The 24,232-nt window shown below is 42.8% G+C and overlaps 1 protein-coding gene across 1 annotated transcript in view; it reads left to right on the forward strand.

Moving 5' to 3' along the window:
• The window catches only part of LOC309558730 (dynein axonemal heavy chain 11-like), a gene marked incomplete at both ends in the record, with an annotated part of 1,130,439 nt that overhangs the window by 516,014 nt on the left and 590,193 nt on the right, over positions 1-24,232 (forward strand). The window contains 3 exons of the mRNA XM_082261779.1: positions 13,119-13,221; positions 14,295-14,534; positions 17,616-17,777. Of these exons, the coding sequence (XP_082117905.1) occupies positions 13,119-13,221; positions 14,295-14,534; positions 17,616-17,777 (505 nt within the window). The remainder of the gene's footprint in view (positions 1-13,118; positions 13,222-14,294; positions 14,535-17,615; positions 17,778-24,232) is intronic.

Here is a 24,232-nt window from a genome sequence, read left to right on the forward strand (position 1 = left end):
CTCCTTTGAGCTGACTTTGGTGCGCTCGTTCCCTTGCTGCGTTGGGCAGTAGCGGGCGTAGTGTCTAGGGCACGGCCGCTCCGCTTCTGCACCCTGCTCCCTCTTCTGCTGTGCTGGTGGCTCTGTGCGACCACCGCCTCTTCCTCCAAACTACTCAGGTCACCTGCATGACGTTCATTCCATGTGGGGTCGAGGACCTCATCGTCCTCCACATCATCTTCCACCCAGTCTTCACCCCTGCCCTCCTTGTCGGTCTCCACAATGCTGAACGCCGCAGCAGTTGGCACCTGCGTTTCGTCATCATCGGAGACGTGCTGCGATGATCCTTGCATGTACTCATCTTGAGAAATAAGTGGTTGGGCATCGCTGCACTCAATCTCTTCCACTTCTGGGGCAGGGCTAGGTGGATGGCCCTGGGAAACCCTGCTGACAGAGTCCTCAAAAAGAATAAGAGACTGCTGTATGGCTTGGGGCTCAGACTGCTGGCCTGATTTGCAAGGGGGTGAGGTGAAAGACGGTTGGACATTGGCTGCAGGTGCCAACTCTGACCTTTCTGCAGTAGACTGGGTGGGAGACAATGTGAAGGAACTGGAGGCACTGTCAGCAGCAAACCAATCTACTATCGCCTCAACTTGTTCTGGCCTCATCACTTCTAGGGGCGTTTGATGCCCTACCAAATACTGATGCAGGTTCTGTCGCCTACTCACACTTGAGGAAGGTGTTTCACTTGTGCGTGTAGCTGGCACAGATCGACCACGTCCTCTCCTTGCAACAGGAGCTCTACCAGCAGCACCACGACCCAGGCCACGGCCCTTATTTGACGGTCTCCTCATATTTCTGTAATTTAAGATCTTGCCCTAGAAAGGTTTTTATTGAATAGCGGAATAGGAAATATGATCCAAAAAAGTGTATGTATCTCGCACGTACAAAACCACACTAGGCCCCAATTACTATTGTTTCTACCCCTAAAAGGATGGATGAGGAGTAGGAGGAGTATGGAACAGACAGCACCCTCAAATCTTCAGAAGTATGAGATGAACCCCAAAAACTTGGAAAGGTGGATCTCACACGTACCGACACAGACTATCCCGCAATTCAATTGATCCTCAAAGGTTTTTATTGAATAGCGGAATAGGAAATATGATCAAAAAAAGTGTATGTATCTCGCACGTACACAACCACACTAGGCCCCAATTACTATTGTTTGTACCCCTAAAAGGATGGATGAGGAGTAGGAGGAGGAGTATGGAACAGGCAGCACCCTCAAATCTTCAGAAGTATGAGATGAACCCCAAAAACTTGGAAAGGTGGATCTCTCTCACACGTACCAACACAGACTATCCCCCAATTTAACTGATCCCCAAAGGTTTTTGATTAAATAGCGGAATAGAAAATATGATCCAAAAAAAGTGTATGTATATCACACGTACACAACCACACTAGGCCCCAATTACTATTGTTTGTACCCCTAAAAGGCTAGATGAGGAGTAGGGGGGGTATGGAACAGGCAGCACCCTCAAACCTTCAGAAGTATGAGATGAACCCCAACAACTTGGAAAGGTGGATCTCTCTCACACGTACCAACACAGACTATCCCCCAATTTAACTGATCCCCAAAGGTTTTTGATTAAATAGCGGAATAGAAAATATGATCCAAAAAAAGTGTATGTATATCACACGTACACAACCACACTGGGCCCCAATTACTATTGTTTGTACCCCTAAAAGGCTAGATGAGGAGTAGGGGGAGTATGGAACAGGCAGCACCCTCAAACCTTCAGAAGTATGAGATGAACCCCAACAACTTGGAAAGGTGGATCTCTCTCACACGTACCAACACAGACTATCCCCCAATTTAACTGATCCCCAAAGGTTTTTGATTAAATAGCGGAATAGAAAATATGATCCAAAAAAAGTGTATGTATATCACACGTACACAACCACACTAGGCCCCAATTACTATTGTTTGTACCCCTAAAAGGCTAGATGAGGAGTAGGGGGGGTATGGAACAGGCAGCACCCTCAAATCTTCAGAAGTATGAGATGAACCCCAAAAACTTGGAAAGGTGGATCTCTCTCACACGTACCAACACAGACTATCCCCCAATTTAACTGATCCCCAAAGGTTTTTGATTAAATAGCGGAATAGAAAATATGATCCAAAAAAAGTGTATGTATATCACACGTACACAACCACACTAGGCCCCAATTACTATTGTTTGTACCCCTAAAAGGCTAGATGAGGAGTAGGGGGAGTATGGAACAGGCAGCACCCTCAAACCTTCAGAAGTATGAGATGAACCCCAACAACTTGGAAAGGTGGATCTCTCTCACACGTACCAACACAGACTATCCCCCAATTTAACTGATCCCCAAAGGTTTTTGATTAAATAGCGGAATAGAAAATATGATCCAAAAAAAGTGTATGTATATCACACGTACACAACCACACTGGGCCCCAATTACTATTGTTTGTACCCCTAAAAGGCTAGATGAGGAGTAGGGGGAGTATGGAACAGGCAGCACCCTCAAACCTTCAGAAGTATGAGATGAACCCCAACAACTTGGAAAGGTGGATCTCTCTCACACGTACCAACACAGACTATCCCCCAATTTAACTGATCCCCAAAGGTTTTTGATTAAATAGCGGAATAGAAAATATGATCCAAAAAAAGTGTATGTATATCACACGTACACAACCACACTAGGCCCCAATTACTATTGTTTGTACCCCTAAAAGGCTAGATGAGGAGTAGGGGGGGTATGGAACAGGCAGCACCCTCAAACCTTCAGAAGTATGAGATGAACCCCAACAACTTGGAAAGGTGGATCTCTCTCACACGTACCAACACAGACTATCCCCCAATTTAACTGATCCCCAAAGGTTTTTGATTAAATAGCGGAATAGAAAATATGATCCAAAAAAAGTGTATGTATATCACACGTACACAACCACACTAGGCCCCAATTACTATTGTTTGTACCCCTAAAAGGCTAGGAGTAGGGGGAGTATGGAACAGGCAGCACCCTCAAACCTTCAGAAGTATGAGATGAACCCCAACAACTTGGAAAGGTGGATCTCTCTCACACGTACCAACACAGACTATCCCCCAATTTAACTGATCCCCAAAGGTTTTTGATTAAATAGCGGAATAGAAAATATGATCCAAAAAAAGTGTATGTATATCACACGTACACAACCACACTAGGCCCCAATTACTATTGTTTGTACCCCTAAAAGGCTAGATGAGGAGTAGGGGGAGTATGGAACAGGCAGCACCCTCAAACCTTCAGAAGTATGAGATGAACCCCAACAACTTGGAAAGGTGGATCTCTCTCACACGTACCAACACAGACTATCCCCCAATTTAACTGATCCCCAAAGGTTTTTGATTAAATAGCGGAATAGAAAATATGATCCAAAAAAAGTGTATGTATATCACACGTACACAACCACACTGGGCCCCAATTACTATTGTTTGTACCCCTAAAAGGCTAGATGAGGAGTAGGGGGAGTATGGAACAGGCAGCACCCTCAAACCTTCAGAAGTATGAGATGAACCCCAACAACTTGGAAAGGTGGATCTCTCTCACACGTACCAACACAGACTATCCCCCAATTTAACTGATCCCCAAAGGTTTTTGATTAAATAGCGGAATAGAAAATATGATCCAAAAAAAGTGTATGTATATCACACGTACACAACCACACTAGGCCCCAATTACTATTGTTTGTACCCCTAAAAGGCTAGATGAGGAGTAGGGGGGGTATGGAACAGGCAGCACCCTCAAACCTTCAGAAGTATGAGATGAACCCCAACAACTTGGAAAGGTGGATCTCTCTCACACGTACCAACACAGACTATCCCCCAATTTAACTGATCCCCAAAGGTTTTTGATTAAATAGCGGAATAGAAAATATGATCCAAAAAAAGTGTATGTATATCACACGTACACAACCACACTAGGCCCCAATTACTATTGTTTGTACCCCTAAAAGGCTAGGAGTAGGGGGAGTATGGAACAGGCAGCACCCTCAAACCTTCAGAAGTATGAGATGAACCCCAACAACTTGGAAAGGTGGATCTCTCTCACACGTACCAACACAGACTATCCCCCAATTTAACTGATCCCCAAAGGTTTTTGATTAAATAGCGGAATAGAAAATATGATCCAAAAAAAGTGTATGTATATCACACGTACACAACCACACTAGGCCCCAATTACTATTGTTTGTACCCCTAAAAGGCTAGATGAGGAGTAGGGGGAGTATGGAACAGGCAGCACCCTCAAATCTTCAGAAGTATGAGATTGTGTTCACTGTACCCCACAAAGATTGAGTTCACTGCACCCCACAATGATTGTGTTCACTGCACCCCACAAAGATTGTGTTCACTACACCTCACAAAGATTGTGTTCACTGTACCCCCCAAAGATTGTGTTCACTGCACCCCACAAAGATTCTGTTCACTGTACCCCACAAAGATTGTGTTCACTGCACCCTAAAAGGATGTTGTTCACTGCACCCCACAAAGATTGTGTTCACTGCACCCTAAAAGGATGTTGTTCACTGCACCCCAAAAAGATTGTGTTCACTGTACCCCCCCAAAGATTGTGTTCACTGCACCCCACAAAGATTGTGTTCACTGCACCCCAAAAAGATTGTGTTCACTGTACCCCCCAAAGATTGTGTTCACTGCACCCCAAAAAGATTGTGTTCACTGTACCCCCCAAAGATTGTGTTCACTGCACCCCACAAAGATTCTGTTCACTGTACCCCACAAAGATTGTGTTCACTGCACCCCAAAAAGATTGTGTTCACGGTACCCCCCCAAAGATTGTGTTCACTGCACCCCACAAAGATTCTGTTCACTGCACCCCACAAAGGATTTTGTTCACTGCACCCCAAAAAGATTGTGTTCACTGCACCCCAAAAAGGATTTTGATCACTGCACCCCAAAAAGGATGTTGTTCACTGCACCCCAAAAATGATTTTGTTCACTCCACCCCAAAAAGATTGTGTTCACTGCACCCCACAAAGATTGTGTTCACTGCACCCCAAAAAGATTGTGTTCACTGTACCCCCCAAAGATTGTGTTCACTGCACCCCACAAAGATTCTGTTCACTGTACCCCACAAAGATTGTGTTCACTGCACCCCAAAAAGATTGTGTTCACTGCACCCCAAAAAGGATGTTGTTCACTGCACCCCAAAAAGGATGTTGTTCACTCCACCCCAAAAAGATTGTGTTCACTGCACCCCACAAAGATTGTGTTCACTGCACCCCAAAAATGATTTTGTTCACTGCACCCCAAAAAGGATTTTGTTCACTGCACCCCAAAAAGGATGTTGTTCACTCCACCCCAAAAAGATTGTGTTCACTGCACCCCAAAAAGATTGTGTTCACTGCACCCCACAAAGGATTTTGTTCACTGCACCCCAAAAAGATTGTGTTCACTGCACCCCAAAAAGGATGTTGTTCACTGCACCCCAAAAAGGATTTTGTTCACTGCACCCCAAAAAGATTGTGTTCACTGCACCCCACAAAGGATTTTGTTCACTGCACCCCACAAAGATTGTGTTCACTGCACACCAAAAAGGATTGTGTTCACTGCACCCCAAAAAGATTTTGTTCACTGCACCCCAAAAAGATTGTGTTCACTGCAGCCCAAAAAGATTGTGTTCACTGCAGCCCAAAAAGATTGTGTTCACTGCAGCCCAAAAAGATTGTGTTCACTGCAGCCCAAAAAGATTGTGTTCACTGCAGCTCACACACAGAAAAATGGATGTGGATCACTGACACCTGCCTATCTCCAATCCCACACCACACAGCAATATCGATTGTAGTTTGTAGAACACAGTTTCCCTAAAATTCAGCAGACTCTGTCCCTAACAGGATTGAGAAGAGATCGTAGATCAGGATTGAGTGCAGATTCACCCCACCCCCCACACAGCAATATCGATTGTAGTTTGTAGAAGACACTGACCCTATAATTCAGCAGACTCTATCCCTAAAATGCCTACAACTCGCCCTGCCTAAACACTCCGACCTGTCCCTCAATTCTATCTGGACACAAATGGTTTTTTCCTGCCTATCTTTCCCTAATCAGCAGCCAGCACATTGATGTGTGCTCTGTCCCTTAGCTAAGCAGCAGAATGACGCTGCTGCGGCGGCTGCCTCGAACTTATAAAGACTTGGTCACATGCTTCAGACGGCCAATCACAGCTACTAAGACATTTGCAGGCATGGCTGGGATGGCTTAAGGCACACCAGTTAAACGATTGTTGATTGGCTGTTGAAAGCCCGCCATAAAAAGAGCGCCAAAGCATGCAAAACCCGGAAATAAAACGACCGAACACGGATTTTTACCCGAACATACAGTAAAGTGTCCGTGTCCGTGTTCGGGTAAAAAAAATCCAATTATTCGGTACGAACACGAATAATACAGTCCGTGTTCGCTCAACACTAGTGACAATCCATAAGTGTAAAAAATAAATAAAATAAAATACAAGAATAGAATATCAATAGTAAATTGATGAGTGCAGCAGTATGACACCTATATAAGATGTACAGACTGGGAAAGGTGCAAGGTGAATATATGGATTAAAGTGCACAAGATCAATACATGGATGGATCCTTTAATATAAGGTGCAAGTGTAAATATGCACCCTAAATAATACTATGTGCATAAATCATGAAAGAAAGCCCATAGGTGAACGTGCTCAAACTTCTTGTGGCAATGTGGCAATCCCAGATATCTTTGTGTTACAAAGTGGGGTGCCCGGGGTTATTATGAATAAAATTGCACTCACCAGAGTGCCTAACCCCACACAGGGGTATTAGGCAGGGTATATTAAAGCTGTATACCGCAGCGTGGAGGTAGCTTCTCCTGCAAATCCCAGGTACTACTCTTACTTCAAATATCCTCGATATCAGGAGAGGGGGGGGGGGGGAGGCAATCCTGCTCCTCAGGATTCAGTATACTCCCAAGTTAGGCTACGGTAGTAATATGAATGGAATGAATAGGGGGGGACACAAAGTGTGATACCGTAATAATGATTTATTTAAAGCTCACACAGTAGAGGTACTCACATTTCGATTGGTAAAAGCAGGCATTAAAAGTGCATCACTAGGAGGGAGGACCGTCCAGGTTATCCGCCATGACTGATACAGTTCCGAAACGCAATGCGTTCCACTGAGGCTCCGGATCAGGAACTGACGCAACCACGCCGTACGCATTTCGTCATAGACATCTTCGCTGTTGAAGAATATAGGAAATCTTGGTCAGCTTGGCATGGCACTGCTCCTGAGCTGTAAGTGACAGGGACACAAAACTTGGGGAGCACCGAGAGGGGACCCAGGACTACAACATATCTATACATTTTAAAAGTTGAATATGACTGTATACTTCACTGACTGCACTAATCTAAACTAAAACTCATCACACTATCCACTAACTACCTGCCTAATCACTATTATAACACACTATACATGGCTGCTGTGTAAGCAGCAGCCTTATATAGTGTGGGGCATGGACTTAGCCCCTGAGCCATGATTGGCTAAAGGCACCCCACCTTTGGCCAATCGTGGCTCTGACAGGACATTGTGCTATGATTGGCCAAAGCAAACAGGTCAGGTGCATGTTTTGGCTAATTACAAGCACTTAATGCACTGCAATCCCGCAGTGGATTATGGCGCGCTCATCGGCGGGCAAACTTGCCGCTGAGCACCCCGGGTGTTCGTGTGTTCGGCAAACACACGAACACCCGATGTTCGAGTTGAACTTACGTTCCTCTCAAACATCAAGCCCATCACTAGTAGACAATTGCCAACTCACATGTAGAAGATAAAATCAATGCTCATCTGTAATAAAACGTCCTCTCTCAGGTGAGAACATCAAGCATGCCGTTCCTGGTGCAGTAACTATGGTCAGGACAGGAGCTACAGCCAGCCTGTACTGTGTTGTTCCGGGTTGTAGATGTGCCGCAGAGTGGAGCGCAGCACTGAGGAAGTGTGTAAAGTCACCGGAGGACAGCTGAACACAATGTGTTTCAAGTTTGTCAAGTGTAATAAGGAAAACACCAGTATGAGAGACATATACAGTGCCTTGCGAAAGTATTCGGCCCCCTTGAACTTTGCGACCTTTTCAGGTTTCAAACATAAAGATATAAAACTGTAATTTTTTGTGAAGAATCAACAACAAGTGGGACATAATCATGAAGTGGAACCAAATTTATTGGATATTTCAAACTTTTTTAACAAATAAAAAACTGAAAAATTGGGCGTGCAAAATTATTCAGCCCCCTTAAGTTATTACTTTGTAGTGCCACCTCTTGCTGCGATTAGGAGCATGTCTCTATCAGTTTTGCACATCGAGAGACTGAAATTTTTGCCCATTCCTCCTTGCAAAACAGCTCAAGCTCAGTGAGGTTGGATGGAGAGAGTTTGTGAATAGCAGTTTTCAGTTCTTTCCACAGATTCTCGATTGGATTCAGGTCTGGACTTTGACTTGGCCATTCTAACACCTGGATATGTTTATTTGTGAACCATTCCATTGTAGATTTTGCTTTATGTTTTGGATCATTGTCTGGTTGGAAGACAAATCTCCGTCCCAGTCTCAGATCTTTTGCAGACTCCATCAGGTTTTCATCCAGAATGGTCCTGTATTTGGCTCCATCCATCTTCCCATCAATTTTAACCATCTTCCCTGTCCCTGCTGAAGAAAAGCAGGCCCAAACCATGATGCTGCCACCACCATGTTTGACAGTGCTTTTACGCCAAACATAAAGTTTTGCATTGTTGCCAAAAAGTTCAATTTTGGTTTCATCTGACCAGAGCACCTTCTTCCACATGTTTGGTGTGTCTCACAGGTGGCTTGTGGCAAACTTTAAACAACACTTTTTATGGATATCTTTAGAAATGGCTTTCTTCTTGCCACTCTTCCATAAAGGCCAGATTTGTGCAGTATACGACTGATTGTTGTCCTATGGACAGAGTCTCCCTCTGCAGTTCATCCAGAGTAATCATGGGCCTCTTGGCTGCATCTCTGATCAGGCTTCTCCTTGTATGAGCTGAAAGTTTAGAGGGACGGCCAGGTCTTCGTAGATTTGCAGTGGTCTGATACTCCTTCCATTTCAATATTATCGCTTGCACAGTGCTCCTTGGGATGTTTAAAGCTTGGGAAATCTTTTTGTATCCAAATCCGACCAAAGATACTTCAAGGGGAGGGATTTAGAATAATCATATAGATAAAATATAATACATAAAGCTCAAACGGAACTCAATATAAATTAAATAAATACATTTTTTTTCCCGTTTTCATAAATGACCTTAGCTCGGTATTAACTCAATATTTTTATTATTTTTTTATTATTCCTTTTAGGTAATGTATATTATATATTACTTTTTACTCCTCTTCCCATCCTGATCCTACTTTTTGTAAGTATTTACACATAGATATACAGTACAACATATATAGTACAACATTTTTTTTTACATTATAAACAGTATATTCTACATATTTTCTATTTTTCCAGTATGTTTGACATGTTTCATATTTTTTTCTTATTTATTCATATCTTATAACATCTACATTGTACATATCTTTTCGGGTTCACCCCCTCGGTACATATTATACCAGTGACTGCTATAGCACCCGGATTTATGAACTACTTTGATTTATTTATTTTTTAAGTAAGCTTAGATACTAGTGTGTTTCCTGTATATATGTGTTTTGTACATTGGATTGCACTACAATTGTCCTTGTTTATCATGATAATTATATATATGTGTGTGTATACTATATATACCTATAACCATGTTCATTTTTCATACTCATTATTTTTCAATTTATTTAATATTTTTTGTATTTATTTTTATTTATTTTATTTTTATTACTTTTATTATTCACTTTTTATTTATTGTTTATTTATTATTTATTATTTTTTAGTATTAAAATAATTTTTTTCCATTTCTGATTTACTTCTTTAATTTCCATTTTTCTTATTTCTTCCTTTTTCTTTTTTCTTATTATTACTTCCATTTCATTTATTCCTTAGATTTATTTTGATATTGAGTTCGGCTTGAGCTTGAGCTTCATGTATTATATTTTATCTATACAATTATTCTAAATCTCTCCCCTTCAAGCACCTTGGGTCTATTATTTGTTCAGTCAGTTTTTACCACTTGTTTTCCCCGCCTACTTATTCATTACCTGCCACTCTGCATATATACAGCTCTCATACTGGTGTTTTCCTTATCACACTTGTCAAAGGAGCATGCGTGCTAAGTAAAAGCCCCGCGCATGCTCTGAAATGCGTTGCCCTCAACTGTCCTACGGTGACTTTACACGCTTCCTCAGCGCTGCGCTCCAGTCTGCGGCCCATCTACAAACCGGAACGATACAGTACAGGCCGGCTGTACCTCCTGTCCTGACCGTAGTTACTGCACCAGGAATGGCGTGCTTGGTGTTCTTACCTTGAGAGAGGACGTTTTTTTACAGATGGGCATTGATTTTATTTTTTACATGTGAGTTGGCATTTGTCTACCCTGTCAGCCCTTTGAATAAAGCATATTACACTTAGAGGCATTTTTCTGTTTTTTTGTGTACTGTTTCTCCAGAGTTGGCTTACACACCTGAGAAGAGCTATTCATTGCCCTAAGTGTCGCCTGCTAAATACTTCAGAGACCATACAGTGGTTCTTATAGTGACTTTAATTTCAATGGTCTATACCACTTTCACTACGAGTTCCTAATTTTTTATATGTGGTTTCATGGCTCAACCTGAGCGCCTGTGATCCATGTTTTGTACATTGTGACAGCATGGGCCATGACAGGTCCTCTTTATGGAGAGATTTGGGGTCTATTAGATCTCTCCTTTGGCCCCCCCCCATGCAGCTGATCAGATTGAGATCAGTCTGACCGGCTGCTTCTCTGGCTACTGGTGGCCAGGTAAACAAAGGGGCGGAACTGGAAGTGATGAATACTCGTCACTCCCAGTTTCCAGGTTTCAGATAGAGGGGATCGATGTCCATTCCTCTCTCTCTGTACCAGGCAATCATCAACGCCGGCCACATCACTCCCAGCCTCCGCAATGGGACAGGAGAGCCCAGGAGACACAGCGGTGGGAGCTAATTAGCCACCCAGATCACTTCTACATCGTAGAGAATCACTGGCTGCAAACACTGGTACCAGGATGATGCCTGTGGGTGCAGACATCATCTCGGTTTTGCCACTGAAATCCAAGGACATACGGGTATGTCCTTGGATGTGAAGTGGTTAAAATTCCATCACTCGTGTCACTTACAATCATTACCCTCCCCCACAGAGCTTAACTAAGGGATGTAAATAAGGTTGACTCCCCGCTTCTTCAGGACCCTTGAGACTTCACTCATCTCTGAATCATTAAAAAAATATGTACATAATACTCCTCATCCACCTCTCTCCACAAGTGTCATCTTAAACCGAGGGGTAATGGTAGGCACGTGCATATCAAGCTCCCACGAACCTGTAGAGGGGACCTTCCAAGTTGTCTCAAATGCTCTCACCTGTCTCGATGCCATGTCTCTGACCTTATAGATATACTGAAAGCTCGTAAAGTGCTACACTGTAGAAATGTATTGTAAAACAGGAATAATAGCATCTTCTCCTGTGTCATTCCTTCCTCACAAGATGGCGAGACCAGTGAGAGCATTTTAGAGGTAGGCCCCCTCCCTCCCACGGGTCGGTGGCAGCTTGATTAATGTATGCACCCCATCCCACCTCGGTTTAAGATGAAACTTGTGGAGGGAGATGAATTAGGAGTATTATGTACATTACCTTTTGATGATAGGAGATATTTGAGGTCTTAAGGGTCCTGAAGAAGCAGGTCCTCCAGTACAGGGGTACTGAATTAAGATTCAAGGAGGCCCAGTCACTAAAATTTTCTTCCGGCTGAGGTCTGAATCTCAAGTCTATGCCATGAAAGATTGTACTCATCTACTTTACTTTTCTTGACGCAAGCCAAATTTTCTGGCGCTTTTGTTACTGTTTCCTTCACACACTCTGGTAATACTCTGTAAAAACTATTTGGATGTTTCCCCTTACATCAGGTGCCCCTACCAGAGTAATTCATTACATTGGGTGCCCCCATCAGACTACCCTTATAAATCAGTTGACACCGTCAGAGTACCCCCCTATATCAGAGTGCCACCTTACAACAGGTAATCCCTGCTCACTTACATCAGGTTTCTGCAACAGAAGCCCCCCTTACATCTGGTGTCTCTCATCAGTGAGCCCCCTTACATAATTTGATCCCATCAGAGTGCCCCATTATATAATGTTCCCCCATCACAGTGCGCCCTTAGATAGGGTGTCCTCATCAGAGTGCCCCCTTACATCAGCTGTCACCATCAGAGTGCCTCCTTACAACAGGTGTGCTCATCAGAGGGCCCTTTAGATTAGGTGTGCCCATCAGAGTGCCCCTTTAAATCAGTTGTCCCCATGAGAGTGCTCCTTTACATCAGGTATCCCCATCACAGCACCCCTTTACATCAGGTGTCCCCATCAGAGTGCTCCTTTACATCAGGTGTCCCCATCAGATTGCTCCTTTACATCAGTTGTCCCCTATCACAGTGCCCCTTTACATCAGGTGTCCCCATCAGAGTGCTCCTTTACATCAGGTGTCTCCATCACAGTGCCACCTTACATCAGGCATTCCTGCCAGAGTGCACCCTTACATCAGATATCCCCCCATCAGTGTGCCCCTTAACATAAAATGTGCCCATCAGCGTTACCCTTAACATAAAATAAGGGGCATGCTAATGGGTATATTTTATGTTAAGGGCATGCAGAAGGGCACATTTTATGTTAATGGACACTCTGATGGGCACAACAAAATGTGCCCATCAGCGTACCCCTTAACATAAAATAAGGGGCATGCTGATGGGCACATTTTGTGTTAGGGGGCATGATGATGGGCACAACAAAATGTTCTAAGTCATATAAAACTGCTACAGTGCATGAATGGATCTTATTAGCTGCCAGTTTGCAAACAATAATAATAGAGCAGTAAATAAGATAAGATCATTGAAGCTGACACCACATGAGTCAGTATTTGTGTTTATGTGATTTACCCTAGGTATGACAGACAGAAATTGGTAGCTAAAGAAATACACAACTGCCAATACATAACGTGCATGAATCCCACCGCTGGAAGTTTTTCCATTAATCCTCGTTTGCAGGTAATCTATCATTCAACGTGTCACTTGTCTTTACTGTACAAGGTGTTACATTAGATGCATGACTTGACCTGTCATGTATGTGATCTATAGTAACCATAGCGACTTGGGAAAAAAGGTCAGTTCGTGTTTCTATAATAAATTGCATTTTTATAGCACCAGTAGTTTTCTCTACACATTACAGCAGACACTTTCTAGGAAGATTAATTTGTGTCAGGAATATGGAACCTTTGACTCTTAACAATTGCTCAACTACATCTACTATTATTAGTGGTGCTAGATCAGCCATGTTAATCCAGTGTTGTATTAAAAGTAATTTGTTAGCTTGCTGCATTTTTTAGGTTTAACTTTGCATGACACGGGAGGGTTGGAAAGTGAGACCATAAGGGAAAGTGCCCAGCTGGGGTCACTTTTAATTTACAAACCAGTAGGAATGAGAGAACACGACAGTTTCTTAGTGGTGGACTATAACTTAACAACCTGAGTCTGTCACACAGCTATAAGGATGCCTATTCTTTTAGGCATACTACAGATATGACCTTTAAGAGAACCAGTTGCTGTAAGAATGCAATACCTCACAAAGATAGCTGTGCGTCACTTTAACAAGTTGTATTCGTCCCTTCTTGGAGCAGTGCAGTATAGTCTTATGGGTACTTTACTAATACAGTGAAGAAAATGGGATGGCCACACACTGCGATCAGAAATCCAAGTGAAAAATGTTATTGCCATAAAATCCACCAGTCACAGGAGCTGGGAGCAAATTTTAACGCATTTCACTCTAAACTGCGCATTGTTTTGATTAAGCACAGTTTAGAATGAAACGCGTTAACATTTCTTCCCAGCTATTGTGACTGTGCTGTTGGTGGATTTTACTGCAATAAAGTTTTCTACTTGGATTTCTGATCCCAGTGTGCGGCCAAGCCATTTGCTACACAGTGCTTCTCGGCTGCAAGCTGGGTTTTCACCCAGTTTTGCATCTGTTTTCTAGACATTGGGTACCTACCTGGAGGGGTGCATCTGTTTACTGGACTATTTAAAGCAATGTTAATGCATTCCACTTGTGCTTAACTTTTCAGAGGCACTTCTCTGTGTTTGCCGTGCACTTTCCTGGATCTGAAGCATTAACCACCATCTACAGCAAGATCATAAGTGCCCATTTCCAGCATGGTGGCTTCAGTTACAGTGTGGTGAAGTCCTTGCCAACGCTGATACAAACTGCTATTTGTCTGCATCACAAAATGACCCAGAATTTCCTGCCAACTGCTATAAGGTTCCATTATGTTTTTAACCTGAGAGATCTGACGCACATTTTTCAGGTAACTGACTTGGATTTTATTTTTTATTTAAAAGATCAAGACATAAACCTCTGCATTTCTTGAGATATATATATTGTATTTTTAACATATAAGCATTCTAAGTTCCTGAATTGGGCTAGCAATTTCTGCACAGATTGGGAGAATGAGAAGCTGTATAAAAAGACAATTAATTGTGCTGTAGTGCAAGGGACATGCTGCTAGGAGGAGAACGTAGAATGACAGGATGCTGCTTTTTTTTGTCCTGTCACAGGCTAGGAGAGGGACAAGACTTACAGGTGTTTCTTACTTGCAGCAGAAGATAAAAATCAGGTCTGCTGCTAGTCTAGGCAGAGTTGTGCTGTATGGCTGAGCTGTGTAAATTTTAGAACTGAATGCATAGAAATACATTTGCATCTTCTGGCAGGCAAGTCAATTGATATACTATATGTATTTTATATATGTATTTGGCCGCTTGCCTGGAGTTCAGATTTACATAAACAAAAAAAGAGAATTACCCTCTCTAAAACAAGGGGTCCAATGGCTTTCCATCGCATCAAGGAATTGTGATATGAGCAACTTATATCCCCAGGATCCACGCTTTATTACTTACTGGTGTCTTAAAGTGGTATTAACTCCCAAAACAAAAATGTATTATATTGCAGCTTACCAATCCTTAGATTTGGTGGCTGCATCTCTCTATTTTCACCTAGTGATCTGGCCACTAACACACCTCCTGTATTAGTGTGCCCCACTTTGGATGAAGGAGAACAGGAGCACCTGTAGATGACAGCCTTGTCAGTCTGGGGGGAGGGGAGTGTTAAATGTACTGGCAGATTTAAATACACTAACAAATTGAAGCCAAACTCCAATGCACACTGCAGTTACACCAAACTGTTTTTTTTCTCTCCTTTTGGGATAAATGTTTTACATGAATAAACAATCTGATCATTGTAAGCAGTCCCTGTCAGTGGTAAATGGTTAATCTCAACACTCTAACTGCAAGATTTGCAGGAGAGCTTGTTCTTTTGACTTACTGGCTGGACCATCAGGTGAAAATAAATAAAAGCCCAAAAAAAAATGAATACAGTTATACCATCTAAGAATCAGCAAGCAGCAAACTAATACATGTTGGCTTTTGGGTTTAAAGTGATTGTCAAGTCTAGTTTTTTTTTTTTCTATTAAAATAACAATCATATTATACTTACCTCCTCTGTACAGTGGTTATGCAGAAAGCAGCCCAGATCCTCCTGTTCTCGGGTCCCTGGCTGAAGCTCTTGCTCCCTCCCTCCTGTTGGGTGCCTCCACAGCAAGCAGCTTGCTATGGGGGCACCCGAGCCGAGCTGCAGCTCCTTGTATCGGCCTCACCCCTCTCTGCTGATTGGCTAACTGAGCCAAATGGCGCCGCTGCAATCGGGAGAGAGTTCCAGACGGCTGAGGCACTTGTGGAAATCGCTGGATAGAGATGGGGCTCAGGTTAGGGGGACTGAGAGGGGCTGCTGCATGCAGAAGGCTTTTTATCTTAATGTATAGATTGCATTAGGATAAAAAAAGCTTCTGACTTTACAACCCCTTCTATACAGCTCTAATGCCAATCTGCGCCAGTGGGTCAAGGATCTTGAATAAAACAGCTTTGTTGTGGGCAATCCACATCAAATGTAAGTGCATCACATAAGCACAAGGTAGGTTTAAAATTCCTCTGTCAGAATTTATATTTTACCTTTCTGAAATCTGAAATACTGTTCTGAAATTGCTGTTGGTTGTTTGACTTTACCCTGCCTTGTATATACAGTATGTGTTTTGTAAGATTGTTCTGGGAGACATATTTAAAACTTGATCCCAGCCATTTTTTTTTTTAAAATAATGTGTAGGAGTTAAAGATTGTGATTAATATTTTTGTCTGTGACCCTATTAGAGAGATTTTTCCTCACTTCCTATCCCTGTGGCTTCCTAACCCTGTGACACAAGAAATTGGTGGTACAGGTATGACCAAGATAGAAAGACACTGATAGTAAAAAAAACATTGTCAGAAATTAATAAACATGTGCGGTTTATTTAATTCTGAATAAATCCCTTAATTACAGTACAAACAAATTTAACCAAATTCTCCAAATAATGAAACGAAATTTGCCCAAATTTCCAAAATTCTAATTGAAATTCGACTCAAATTTTACGTCCAATTACATTCTGATTCGAACTGTAAACATATTGTTGAAATCAAAGACTGTGTGTGTTATTAGTGTACCATTTCGAAATTAAGTTGTTTTTGTTAAGCCATAAGGTGATTTAAAGAGTCATTATATTCATTTGATGAAGATGTTTCTTTTGTTCGTTCACTTTGCAAGTGTAAAAATGATAAAAAGAAACCAGTAAAATATAAATATTTAAAAGCATTTGTAACTGACATTATTTTTTCTAAGCTGGCTAAAACGTCTGCACAGTATTGTACATACAGTAGAAAGATGTTGAAAATATAATACTTTTATTAATTAGAACACTTTGCATATTTTGAATAAATGTAATATTATTATAAACAAGATCAATGTGTATACATAACAGATGTTTGGTTACTCAGCTGCCGCATTCAAATAAAACATTTTTTTCGATTCGACCAATTCCAAATTTATTGATTCAAACGTTTTGAATTAAAAAAAAAAACCTGGTAAATTCTAGGCAAATTCAAAAAATACATAGAACGAATTCCGAATACGAATTACAAATTTGAATTCCGAATACGATTCCTGAATATGAGTTAAATGAATCAACCAAATTTAACAAAACTAAATAACTAGATTAACTAAAAAAAAAAAAAAAAAACACCTTTTTTCATCATGCACATATCTAGAAATTAAATTTCTCCCTCCCTCTCCTAAAAATGTGTTTTTGTTTGTGTCTCCATATGTGAGATTTCCCAACACATTAGTACAAAAAGTGAGGAAAAATAATCTCAAAAAGGGGCACGCATACAGGAATGATAACCCAACAGACACTCTATCCCTTCTCCACTCTAAAAAAAAGGTTTGGCTAGGTGAGCTTTAGCAAAAAATATTAATCTGAAGTAATTCATATCACTGTTTAATATCACTGTGCTGTGCCATTTTGCAGGGAATGCTTTTTGCTTCTCCTGAGTGTATTCGTTTTTCCAGTGACTTGGTCAACTTGTGGCTTCACGAGTCATGCAGAGTTTACTCAGACAAGCTCATGGAAGAGAAAGACATAGAACATTTTAAAAAAGTACTCATTGACACAGCAAAGAGATTCTTTGAGGTAAGAACTTTGCATAGGAATGTTGTACTGTCAAAAGAGACTCTATTATTGCACATTAATGGAATACATTTTTTTTTAAAAAGTCCACACGTGCCTAAAGTCATATGACAAGCCAAATATATCATGGTTTGGGTGGATAAGTGCTGTTAAATAGATATTCTACCGAAATTACTCTATACTTTTCAAGCTATCACACTTCCTCCACCTTCAACCTTTTTTTAATCTAGTAAAACTATATGGGCCTTCTTTTGGTGCCATAAGAAACCTAGGAATCCTGATCCTGTTCCTACTGAAGAAAATGGGAGGAGTAGCTTTACCCCCCCCCCGCTTGTTTCTTTATTTTCATGCTTTCTCTTTGATTAGACTAGTTGATTGGTACCATGCCGCATCCATTATGAACTCGACTGGAAATTGACCTCCTCTCTTCTGAGGTTATTTCTCTGACCTTGACTGAACCAGACCATCGCCCCTGGAAAGACCTATTGACCCTCACAGTACATGCAACACTCCAGATCTGGGATACTTATCTTAGTAGGGGTCTCCTCTAGACCTCTAGACTGAGCCCTATCACTCCATTGTTGTGTCCTACCTCTTTTCACCTGACAGAAATGGGCTCTGCTTTCCCTTGTTGGCACCAATAGGACAGCCCCTTGCTACGCCAAACCTTGCACTTGGACTCTCATTCCCCTATCGAGGATACTCTCATCTTGTCATGAACCCGCAAGTTCTTGGCTATAAGACACACAATTAAAACACTACATGGGCACATGGTCCTTCATAGAATGTCTGACACGACCTTCCAATGATTTTGAATCCTTGCTGTCGCAATTGGCTAGGCCTGACTACTCTTTATATCAAATGTATCAGATCTTGCTGAGGGAGTTGTACTCACTCCAACCTCCATTTCTTGCAAAATTGGAACAGAAACTACATATTAAGTCAGATGATGTGGACTGGGACAAAACACTGGCGCTTATATACAAGCTGTCTAATCCTTCCTATGCGCAAGAGTGCAATTAACGTATTCTTTCTAGGTTTTTCTGCCCCACACTCTTGCATTAGATGAGTCCTTCCATTCCCAATACATGCTGGTGATGTTTGCAGGCTTCTGGCAGTATCACTCATAGTTAGGGTATTTTTCCCAAAATGATCCCTTTTTGGGATAAAATGTTATGCTTATATGATAGACTGGTGGTAGATAAATTCCCGAACGAACCCCAGATTACTGTGTTATCAGTGTTGCCAGGTGCCTATAAATGGATTAAAAAGAGCTCAACCTGGCATTTCCTTACAGTGGCCCGCTTTGTAATCGCCAGGCATTGGTGGCGGACTGAGGCACCTTCCTTGGCTGAATGGGCCTATGAAATGGATTGGATTGACAGTGTAGAACGTATGACTGGTTGATGATGACAAGTCTGAATCATACTCTCTCATGTGGATGGTATGGTCTCATTTTCAATATTCCTCTGAGTTTGATGCCTTTGTTGCAGTTAAGATCTGAAATTTCAGATGTTTTTGGGAGAATCCCATGGGTACTACTTGACCCCCCACTTTTATTTTTATTTATTCTTTCTTTCTCCTAACTTTCTTGTTCTTAAAACCCTATCCTATTTGTTTTTTGTGATAGTTGGTTGCATTACCTACCTAATCTGATGCTGCTGCCAACATTTCCTGAAATGCCTTAGAGGTATATACTGAATCCTCTGTCTACCGTGTACACAGAGTTTTCCAATGGTTATTTTCCTTTACTCGATTGGTTAATATTACACATTTTACTGATTTATGTGATAGTCTTGACAGCTATGTCTTTTAGATGGAGATTTGATCTACCTCTGGTTACATTTGTACACTGAGTGTTGCTTCTATATGCCAAATTTGATTTGATATTATCGTAACTAGAGACATTTATGTTTTTTCTACTTGATCTGTACTGTTTGAAAATTAATTTTTAATAAAAAATTATTCAACATAAAAAAGTATAAAATATATTTTATAAAAAATTCTTAGTATATTCAGAAAATAAGAGATTATCATTAATATTATTATTATCATCATGTTTTATCATCTAAATTAGCAAAAAAAATAAAAAAAAAACACTTTACCCTGAACTGAGGGCACATCCAAAGCCAAGTTTATGATTCCAAAACCACTGCTTAATCTCTTTTTGCAAGATCTACCAAACATCTGCACCAACAAAATTGATGAAGTTATTGCACCGGTAACCACAACATGTACAGTTACATGGACCCCATTCCATTTTGTTCAGGAAGTGCTTTGGGAGGGGGCCACCTTCCATTCTGTTGATGAGGGGTGGGGGGGGTTCAGTGTGAACTTTGATTGGTTCTTTGTACAGGTGGTGGTCCTCAGACTAGCCTGGCAGTTGTAGGAGAACACTGCTGGAAAAATTAGGTTCCCTAATTTGTTTTTAAAAACACATTAGTATGCTTTATATTACTGGAAACTGCTTCTGCATATAAGTGCTTGTTATGTTCAGAATTTAAGACATGTAGATAAAATACCACATTAAAAACACTGTTTGTTTTACCCACCGGCTTGAATAACTGCTACAATCAGGTGCCGATTCCCCATCAGAGTTCATCCAGTTTAGTAAGCTATCACCAAATGTAGAAGCCAGTCCTTGGATTCGTGTTACCTGGTTGACATTAACAGTGTGCAGCCCTCTTCTACATTTTGAATGTTTGAATGTTCAGAGTTCACTTTATGTTTAAATAGGGTTATAAAGTACATTTGGATGTCCTAAGGAAGATGGTCACATCTACCCATGAATGAGAAGATGTGACCAGAAAGGGGAAAAAAGAAACAAAAAAACGTTGCTACAGGTGACTGCATTGGTTTGAAAACTGGCTGGTTTAAGTGAAATGGATCCTTTGCAGAGCATCACAATTCACCTGAACATATATATATACACATATATATACGCATATATATATATATATATATATATATATATATATATGCGCATATATATATATATATATATATATATATATATATATATATGCATATATATATATATATATGTATGCATATATATATATATATATGCATATACATATATGCATATATATATATATATATATATATATAATATAAAATGTGTTTTGTGTTTTGTGCAACGTTTTTTTTTTTTTTTTTTTTTAATTTCCCTCCCTAGTTCCGCTCCCATGCAGCATTGCTGCTGCAGGGAACGGAACTAGGAAGTGATCACTCCGACGGAGGGACGGAGGAGCGGCGGGACTCTCGGCTGGCGATCTCAGCAATGAGAGATTATCGCTGGATCGCCAGGATAAGGTAAGAGAACACCGCTGCGCTCTCTGCAATCCACCCCGAGCGTGACTCGGGGTTACCGATCCTGCAATGAAAAATCCACCCCGAGTTACGCTCGGGATTACCGCCTAGGTGGTTAAATGAAGGTGTCTGTTTATGGAACTGAGATAAACCGTGCTAATGACTAGTGATAGCTTCTTTTGTCACTGCTCCCCTATACATATATACAGTGCTTTGAAAAAGTATTTATACCCCTTGAAATTTTTCTCATTTTGTAAAGTTACAATCAAAAACATAAATGTAGTTTATTGGGATATTATGTGATAGACAAACAAAAATGGCACATAACTGTGAAGTGGAAGGAAAATGATAAATGGTTTTCAAAATATTTTACAAATAAATACCTGAAAAGTGTTGCATGCATTTGTATTCAGCCCCCCTGAGTCATTAGTTTGTGGAACCACCTTTCGCTGCAGTTGCAGCTGCAAGTTGTTTTGGGGATGTCTTTACCAGCTTTGCACATCTAAGCAGTGACGTTTTTGTCCATTCTTCTTTGCAAAATAGCTCAAGCTCTGTCAGATTGGATGGAGATCATCTGTGAATAGCAGTTTTCAAGTCTTGCCACAGATTCTCAATTGGATTTAGGTCTGGACCCTGACTGGGCCATTCTAACACATGAATATGCTTTAATCTAAACTATTTCGTTGTAACTCTGGCTGTATGTTTAGTTTCGTTGTCCTGCTGGAAGGTGAACCTCCACCCAGGGCCGCTGATAGAAATCATGGGGCCCCGTACAGCCTACCTGATGGGGCCCCCTTCAGCCCCAAGCATGGCCCCTCCCCAGACCCCGCCTTGAAACAAAGTGCAGGTTTGTCTTCAAGTGATAATTTATCATGCCACGCCATTCATAGTAAATATGTGGAGAGCGCAGTACAATCACCACACCATGCCATATTGGCATCCATAGTAAATATGTGCAGTGCAATGCAGTATAAAACTCACAACGGACAATCAGCTGCTTCTGCCCGCCGCACATCCGCTCGCTCTCTGTCTCAGGCCTAACTCAGAGCTGAGCAGAGGAAGATCACTCTGCAAGGGAAGAAAATAGGCGGCAGGCAGCCGGGACCTGAAATTGAGCCACCATAAGGATTGGGCCCGGAATACACATGCGTCCGAAATATCTAAAAAAAGTCCCTCCACTCGCACCAGCACAGAGGTCAGAGAGGGGCCCAAAAATGGCAATTACACCCCTGCTAGTAAGAGTCACTAGGGTTGGTGTCACCTGGTGCGGTAAACCATGGTGTCACCCCCCGAGCTCTCTCTTGCAACAGAGACTGAAAACATGCTACAGGAGACAGCCAGAGAGTGCAGGCATCATACAGGAGACAGCCAGAGAGTGCAGGCATCATACAGGAGACAGAGAGGGCAGGGATCATACAGGAGACAGCCAGAGAGTGCAGGCATCATACAGGAGACAGCCAGAGAGTGCAGGCATCATACAGGAGATAGCCAGAGATGGCAGGCAGCATACAGGAGACAGCCAGAGACGTCAGGCAGCATACAGGAGACAGCCAGAGACAGACATCTCAAGTCTCCCGCAAGTCGCGGGAGACTCCCGCTTTCCGCCCTGAGCTCACGGACATCCGCGAGCTCAGGGCAATATCCCGGCTGTGTGTGTGACTGTGAGTCACAGAGAGTCAGATGAGATGACTCATCAATGCAGGCAGAGAGTGTGTCAGCTGTCAGCAAGCTGAGCCTGCACAGAGAAATTATGTCGGAGCCGAAGTAGATCCGGCTCACAGGCGGAGTGATATGAGTCATGCACTCCGCCTGTGGGAGGAGCTATAGAGAGCAAGCAGCGGCTTTGCTCTCTACTACAGCCACATCGTCTACTCCAGGAGGCATTTTGGCGCGCGGGACCAATCATTGTGACACCCCACTCTGTGACAGACAGTGACCTAACCTGAGAGCAGCACCAGAGAGCCAGCACCTGAGACCAGTGCCAGCAACAGCACCAGTGACTAGTACCAGCACCAGTGACCAGGCCAGTACCAGCACCAGTGACCAGGCCAGTACCAGCACCAGTGACCAGGCCAGTAACAGCACCAGTGACCAGGCCAGTACCAGCACCAGTGACCAGGCCAGTACCAGTGAAGAGGCCAGTACCAGTACCAGCACCAGTGACCAGGCCAGTACCAGCACCAGTGACCAGGCCAGTACCAGTGACCAGTACCAGCACCAGTGACCAGTACCAGCACCAGTGACCAGGCCAGTACCAGCACCAGTGACCAGGCCAGTACCAGCACCAGTGACCAGGCCAGTACCAGCACCAGTGACCAGGCCAGTACCAGCACCAGTGACCAGGCCAGCACCAGTGAAGAGGCCAGTACCAGCACCAGTGAAGAGGCCAGTACCAGCACCAGTGACCAGGCCAGTACCAGCACCAGTGACCAGGCCAGTACCAGCACCAGCGACCAGGCCAATACCAGCACCAGTGACCAGGCCAATACCAGCACCAGTGACCAGGCCAGTACCAGCACCAGTGACCAGGCCAGTACCAGCACCAGTGACCAGGCCAGTACCAGCACCAGTGAAGAGGCCAGTACCAGCACCAGCACCATTGACCAGTACCAGCACCAGTGACCAGGCCAGTACCAGAACCAGTGACCAGGCCAGCACCCGTGACCAGTACCAGCACCCGTGACCAGTACCAGCACCAGTGACCAGGCCAGTACCAGCACCAGTGACCAGTACCAGCACCAGTGACCAGGCCTGTACCAGCACCAGTGACCAGGCCAGCACCAGTGACCAGGCCAGTACCAGCACCAGTGACCAGGCCAGTACCAGCACCAGTGAAGAGGCCAGTACCAGCACCAGTGACCAGGCCAGTACCAGCACCAGTGACCAGCACCAGTGACCAGGCCAGTACCAGCACCAGTGACCAGGCCAGTACCAGCACCAGTGACCAGCACCAGTGACCAGGCCAGTACCAGCACCAGTGACCAGGCCAGTACCAGCACCAGTGACCAGCACCAGTACCAACACCAGTGACCAGGCCACTACCAGTACCAGTGACTAGGCCAGTACCAGTGACCAGGCCAGTACCAGCACCAGTGACCAGGCCAGTACCAGCACCAGTGACAAGGCCAGTACCAGCACCAGTGAGC

This window comes from Pelophylax lessonae (genome assembly GCF_965119305.1).
Source record: "Pelophylax lessonae genome assembly, chromosome: 6".
NCBI classification, from domain to species: Eukaryota; Metazoa; Chordata; class Amphibia; order Anura; family Ranidae; genus Pelophylax; species Pelophylax lessonae.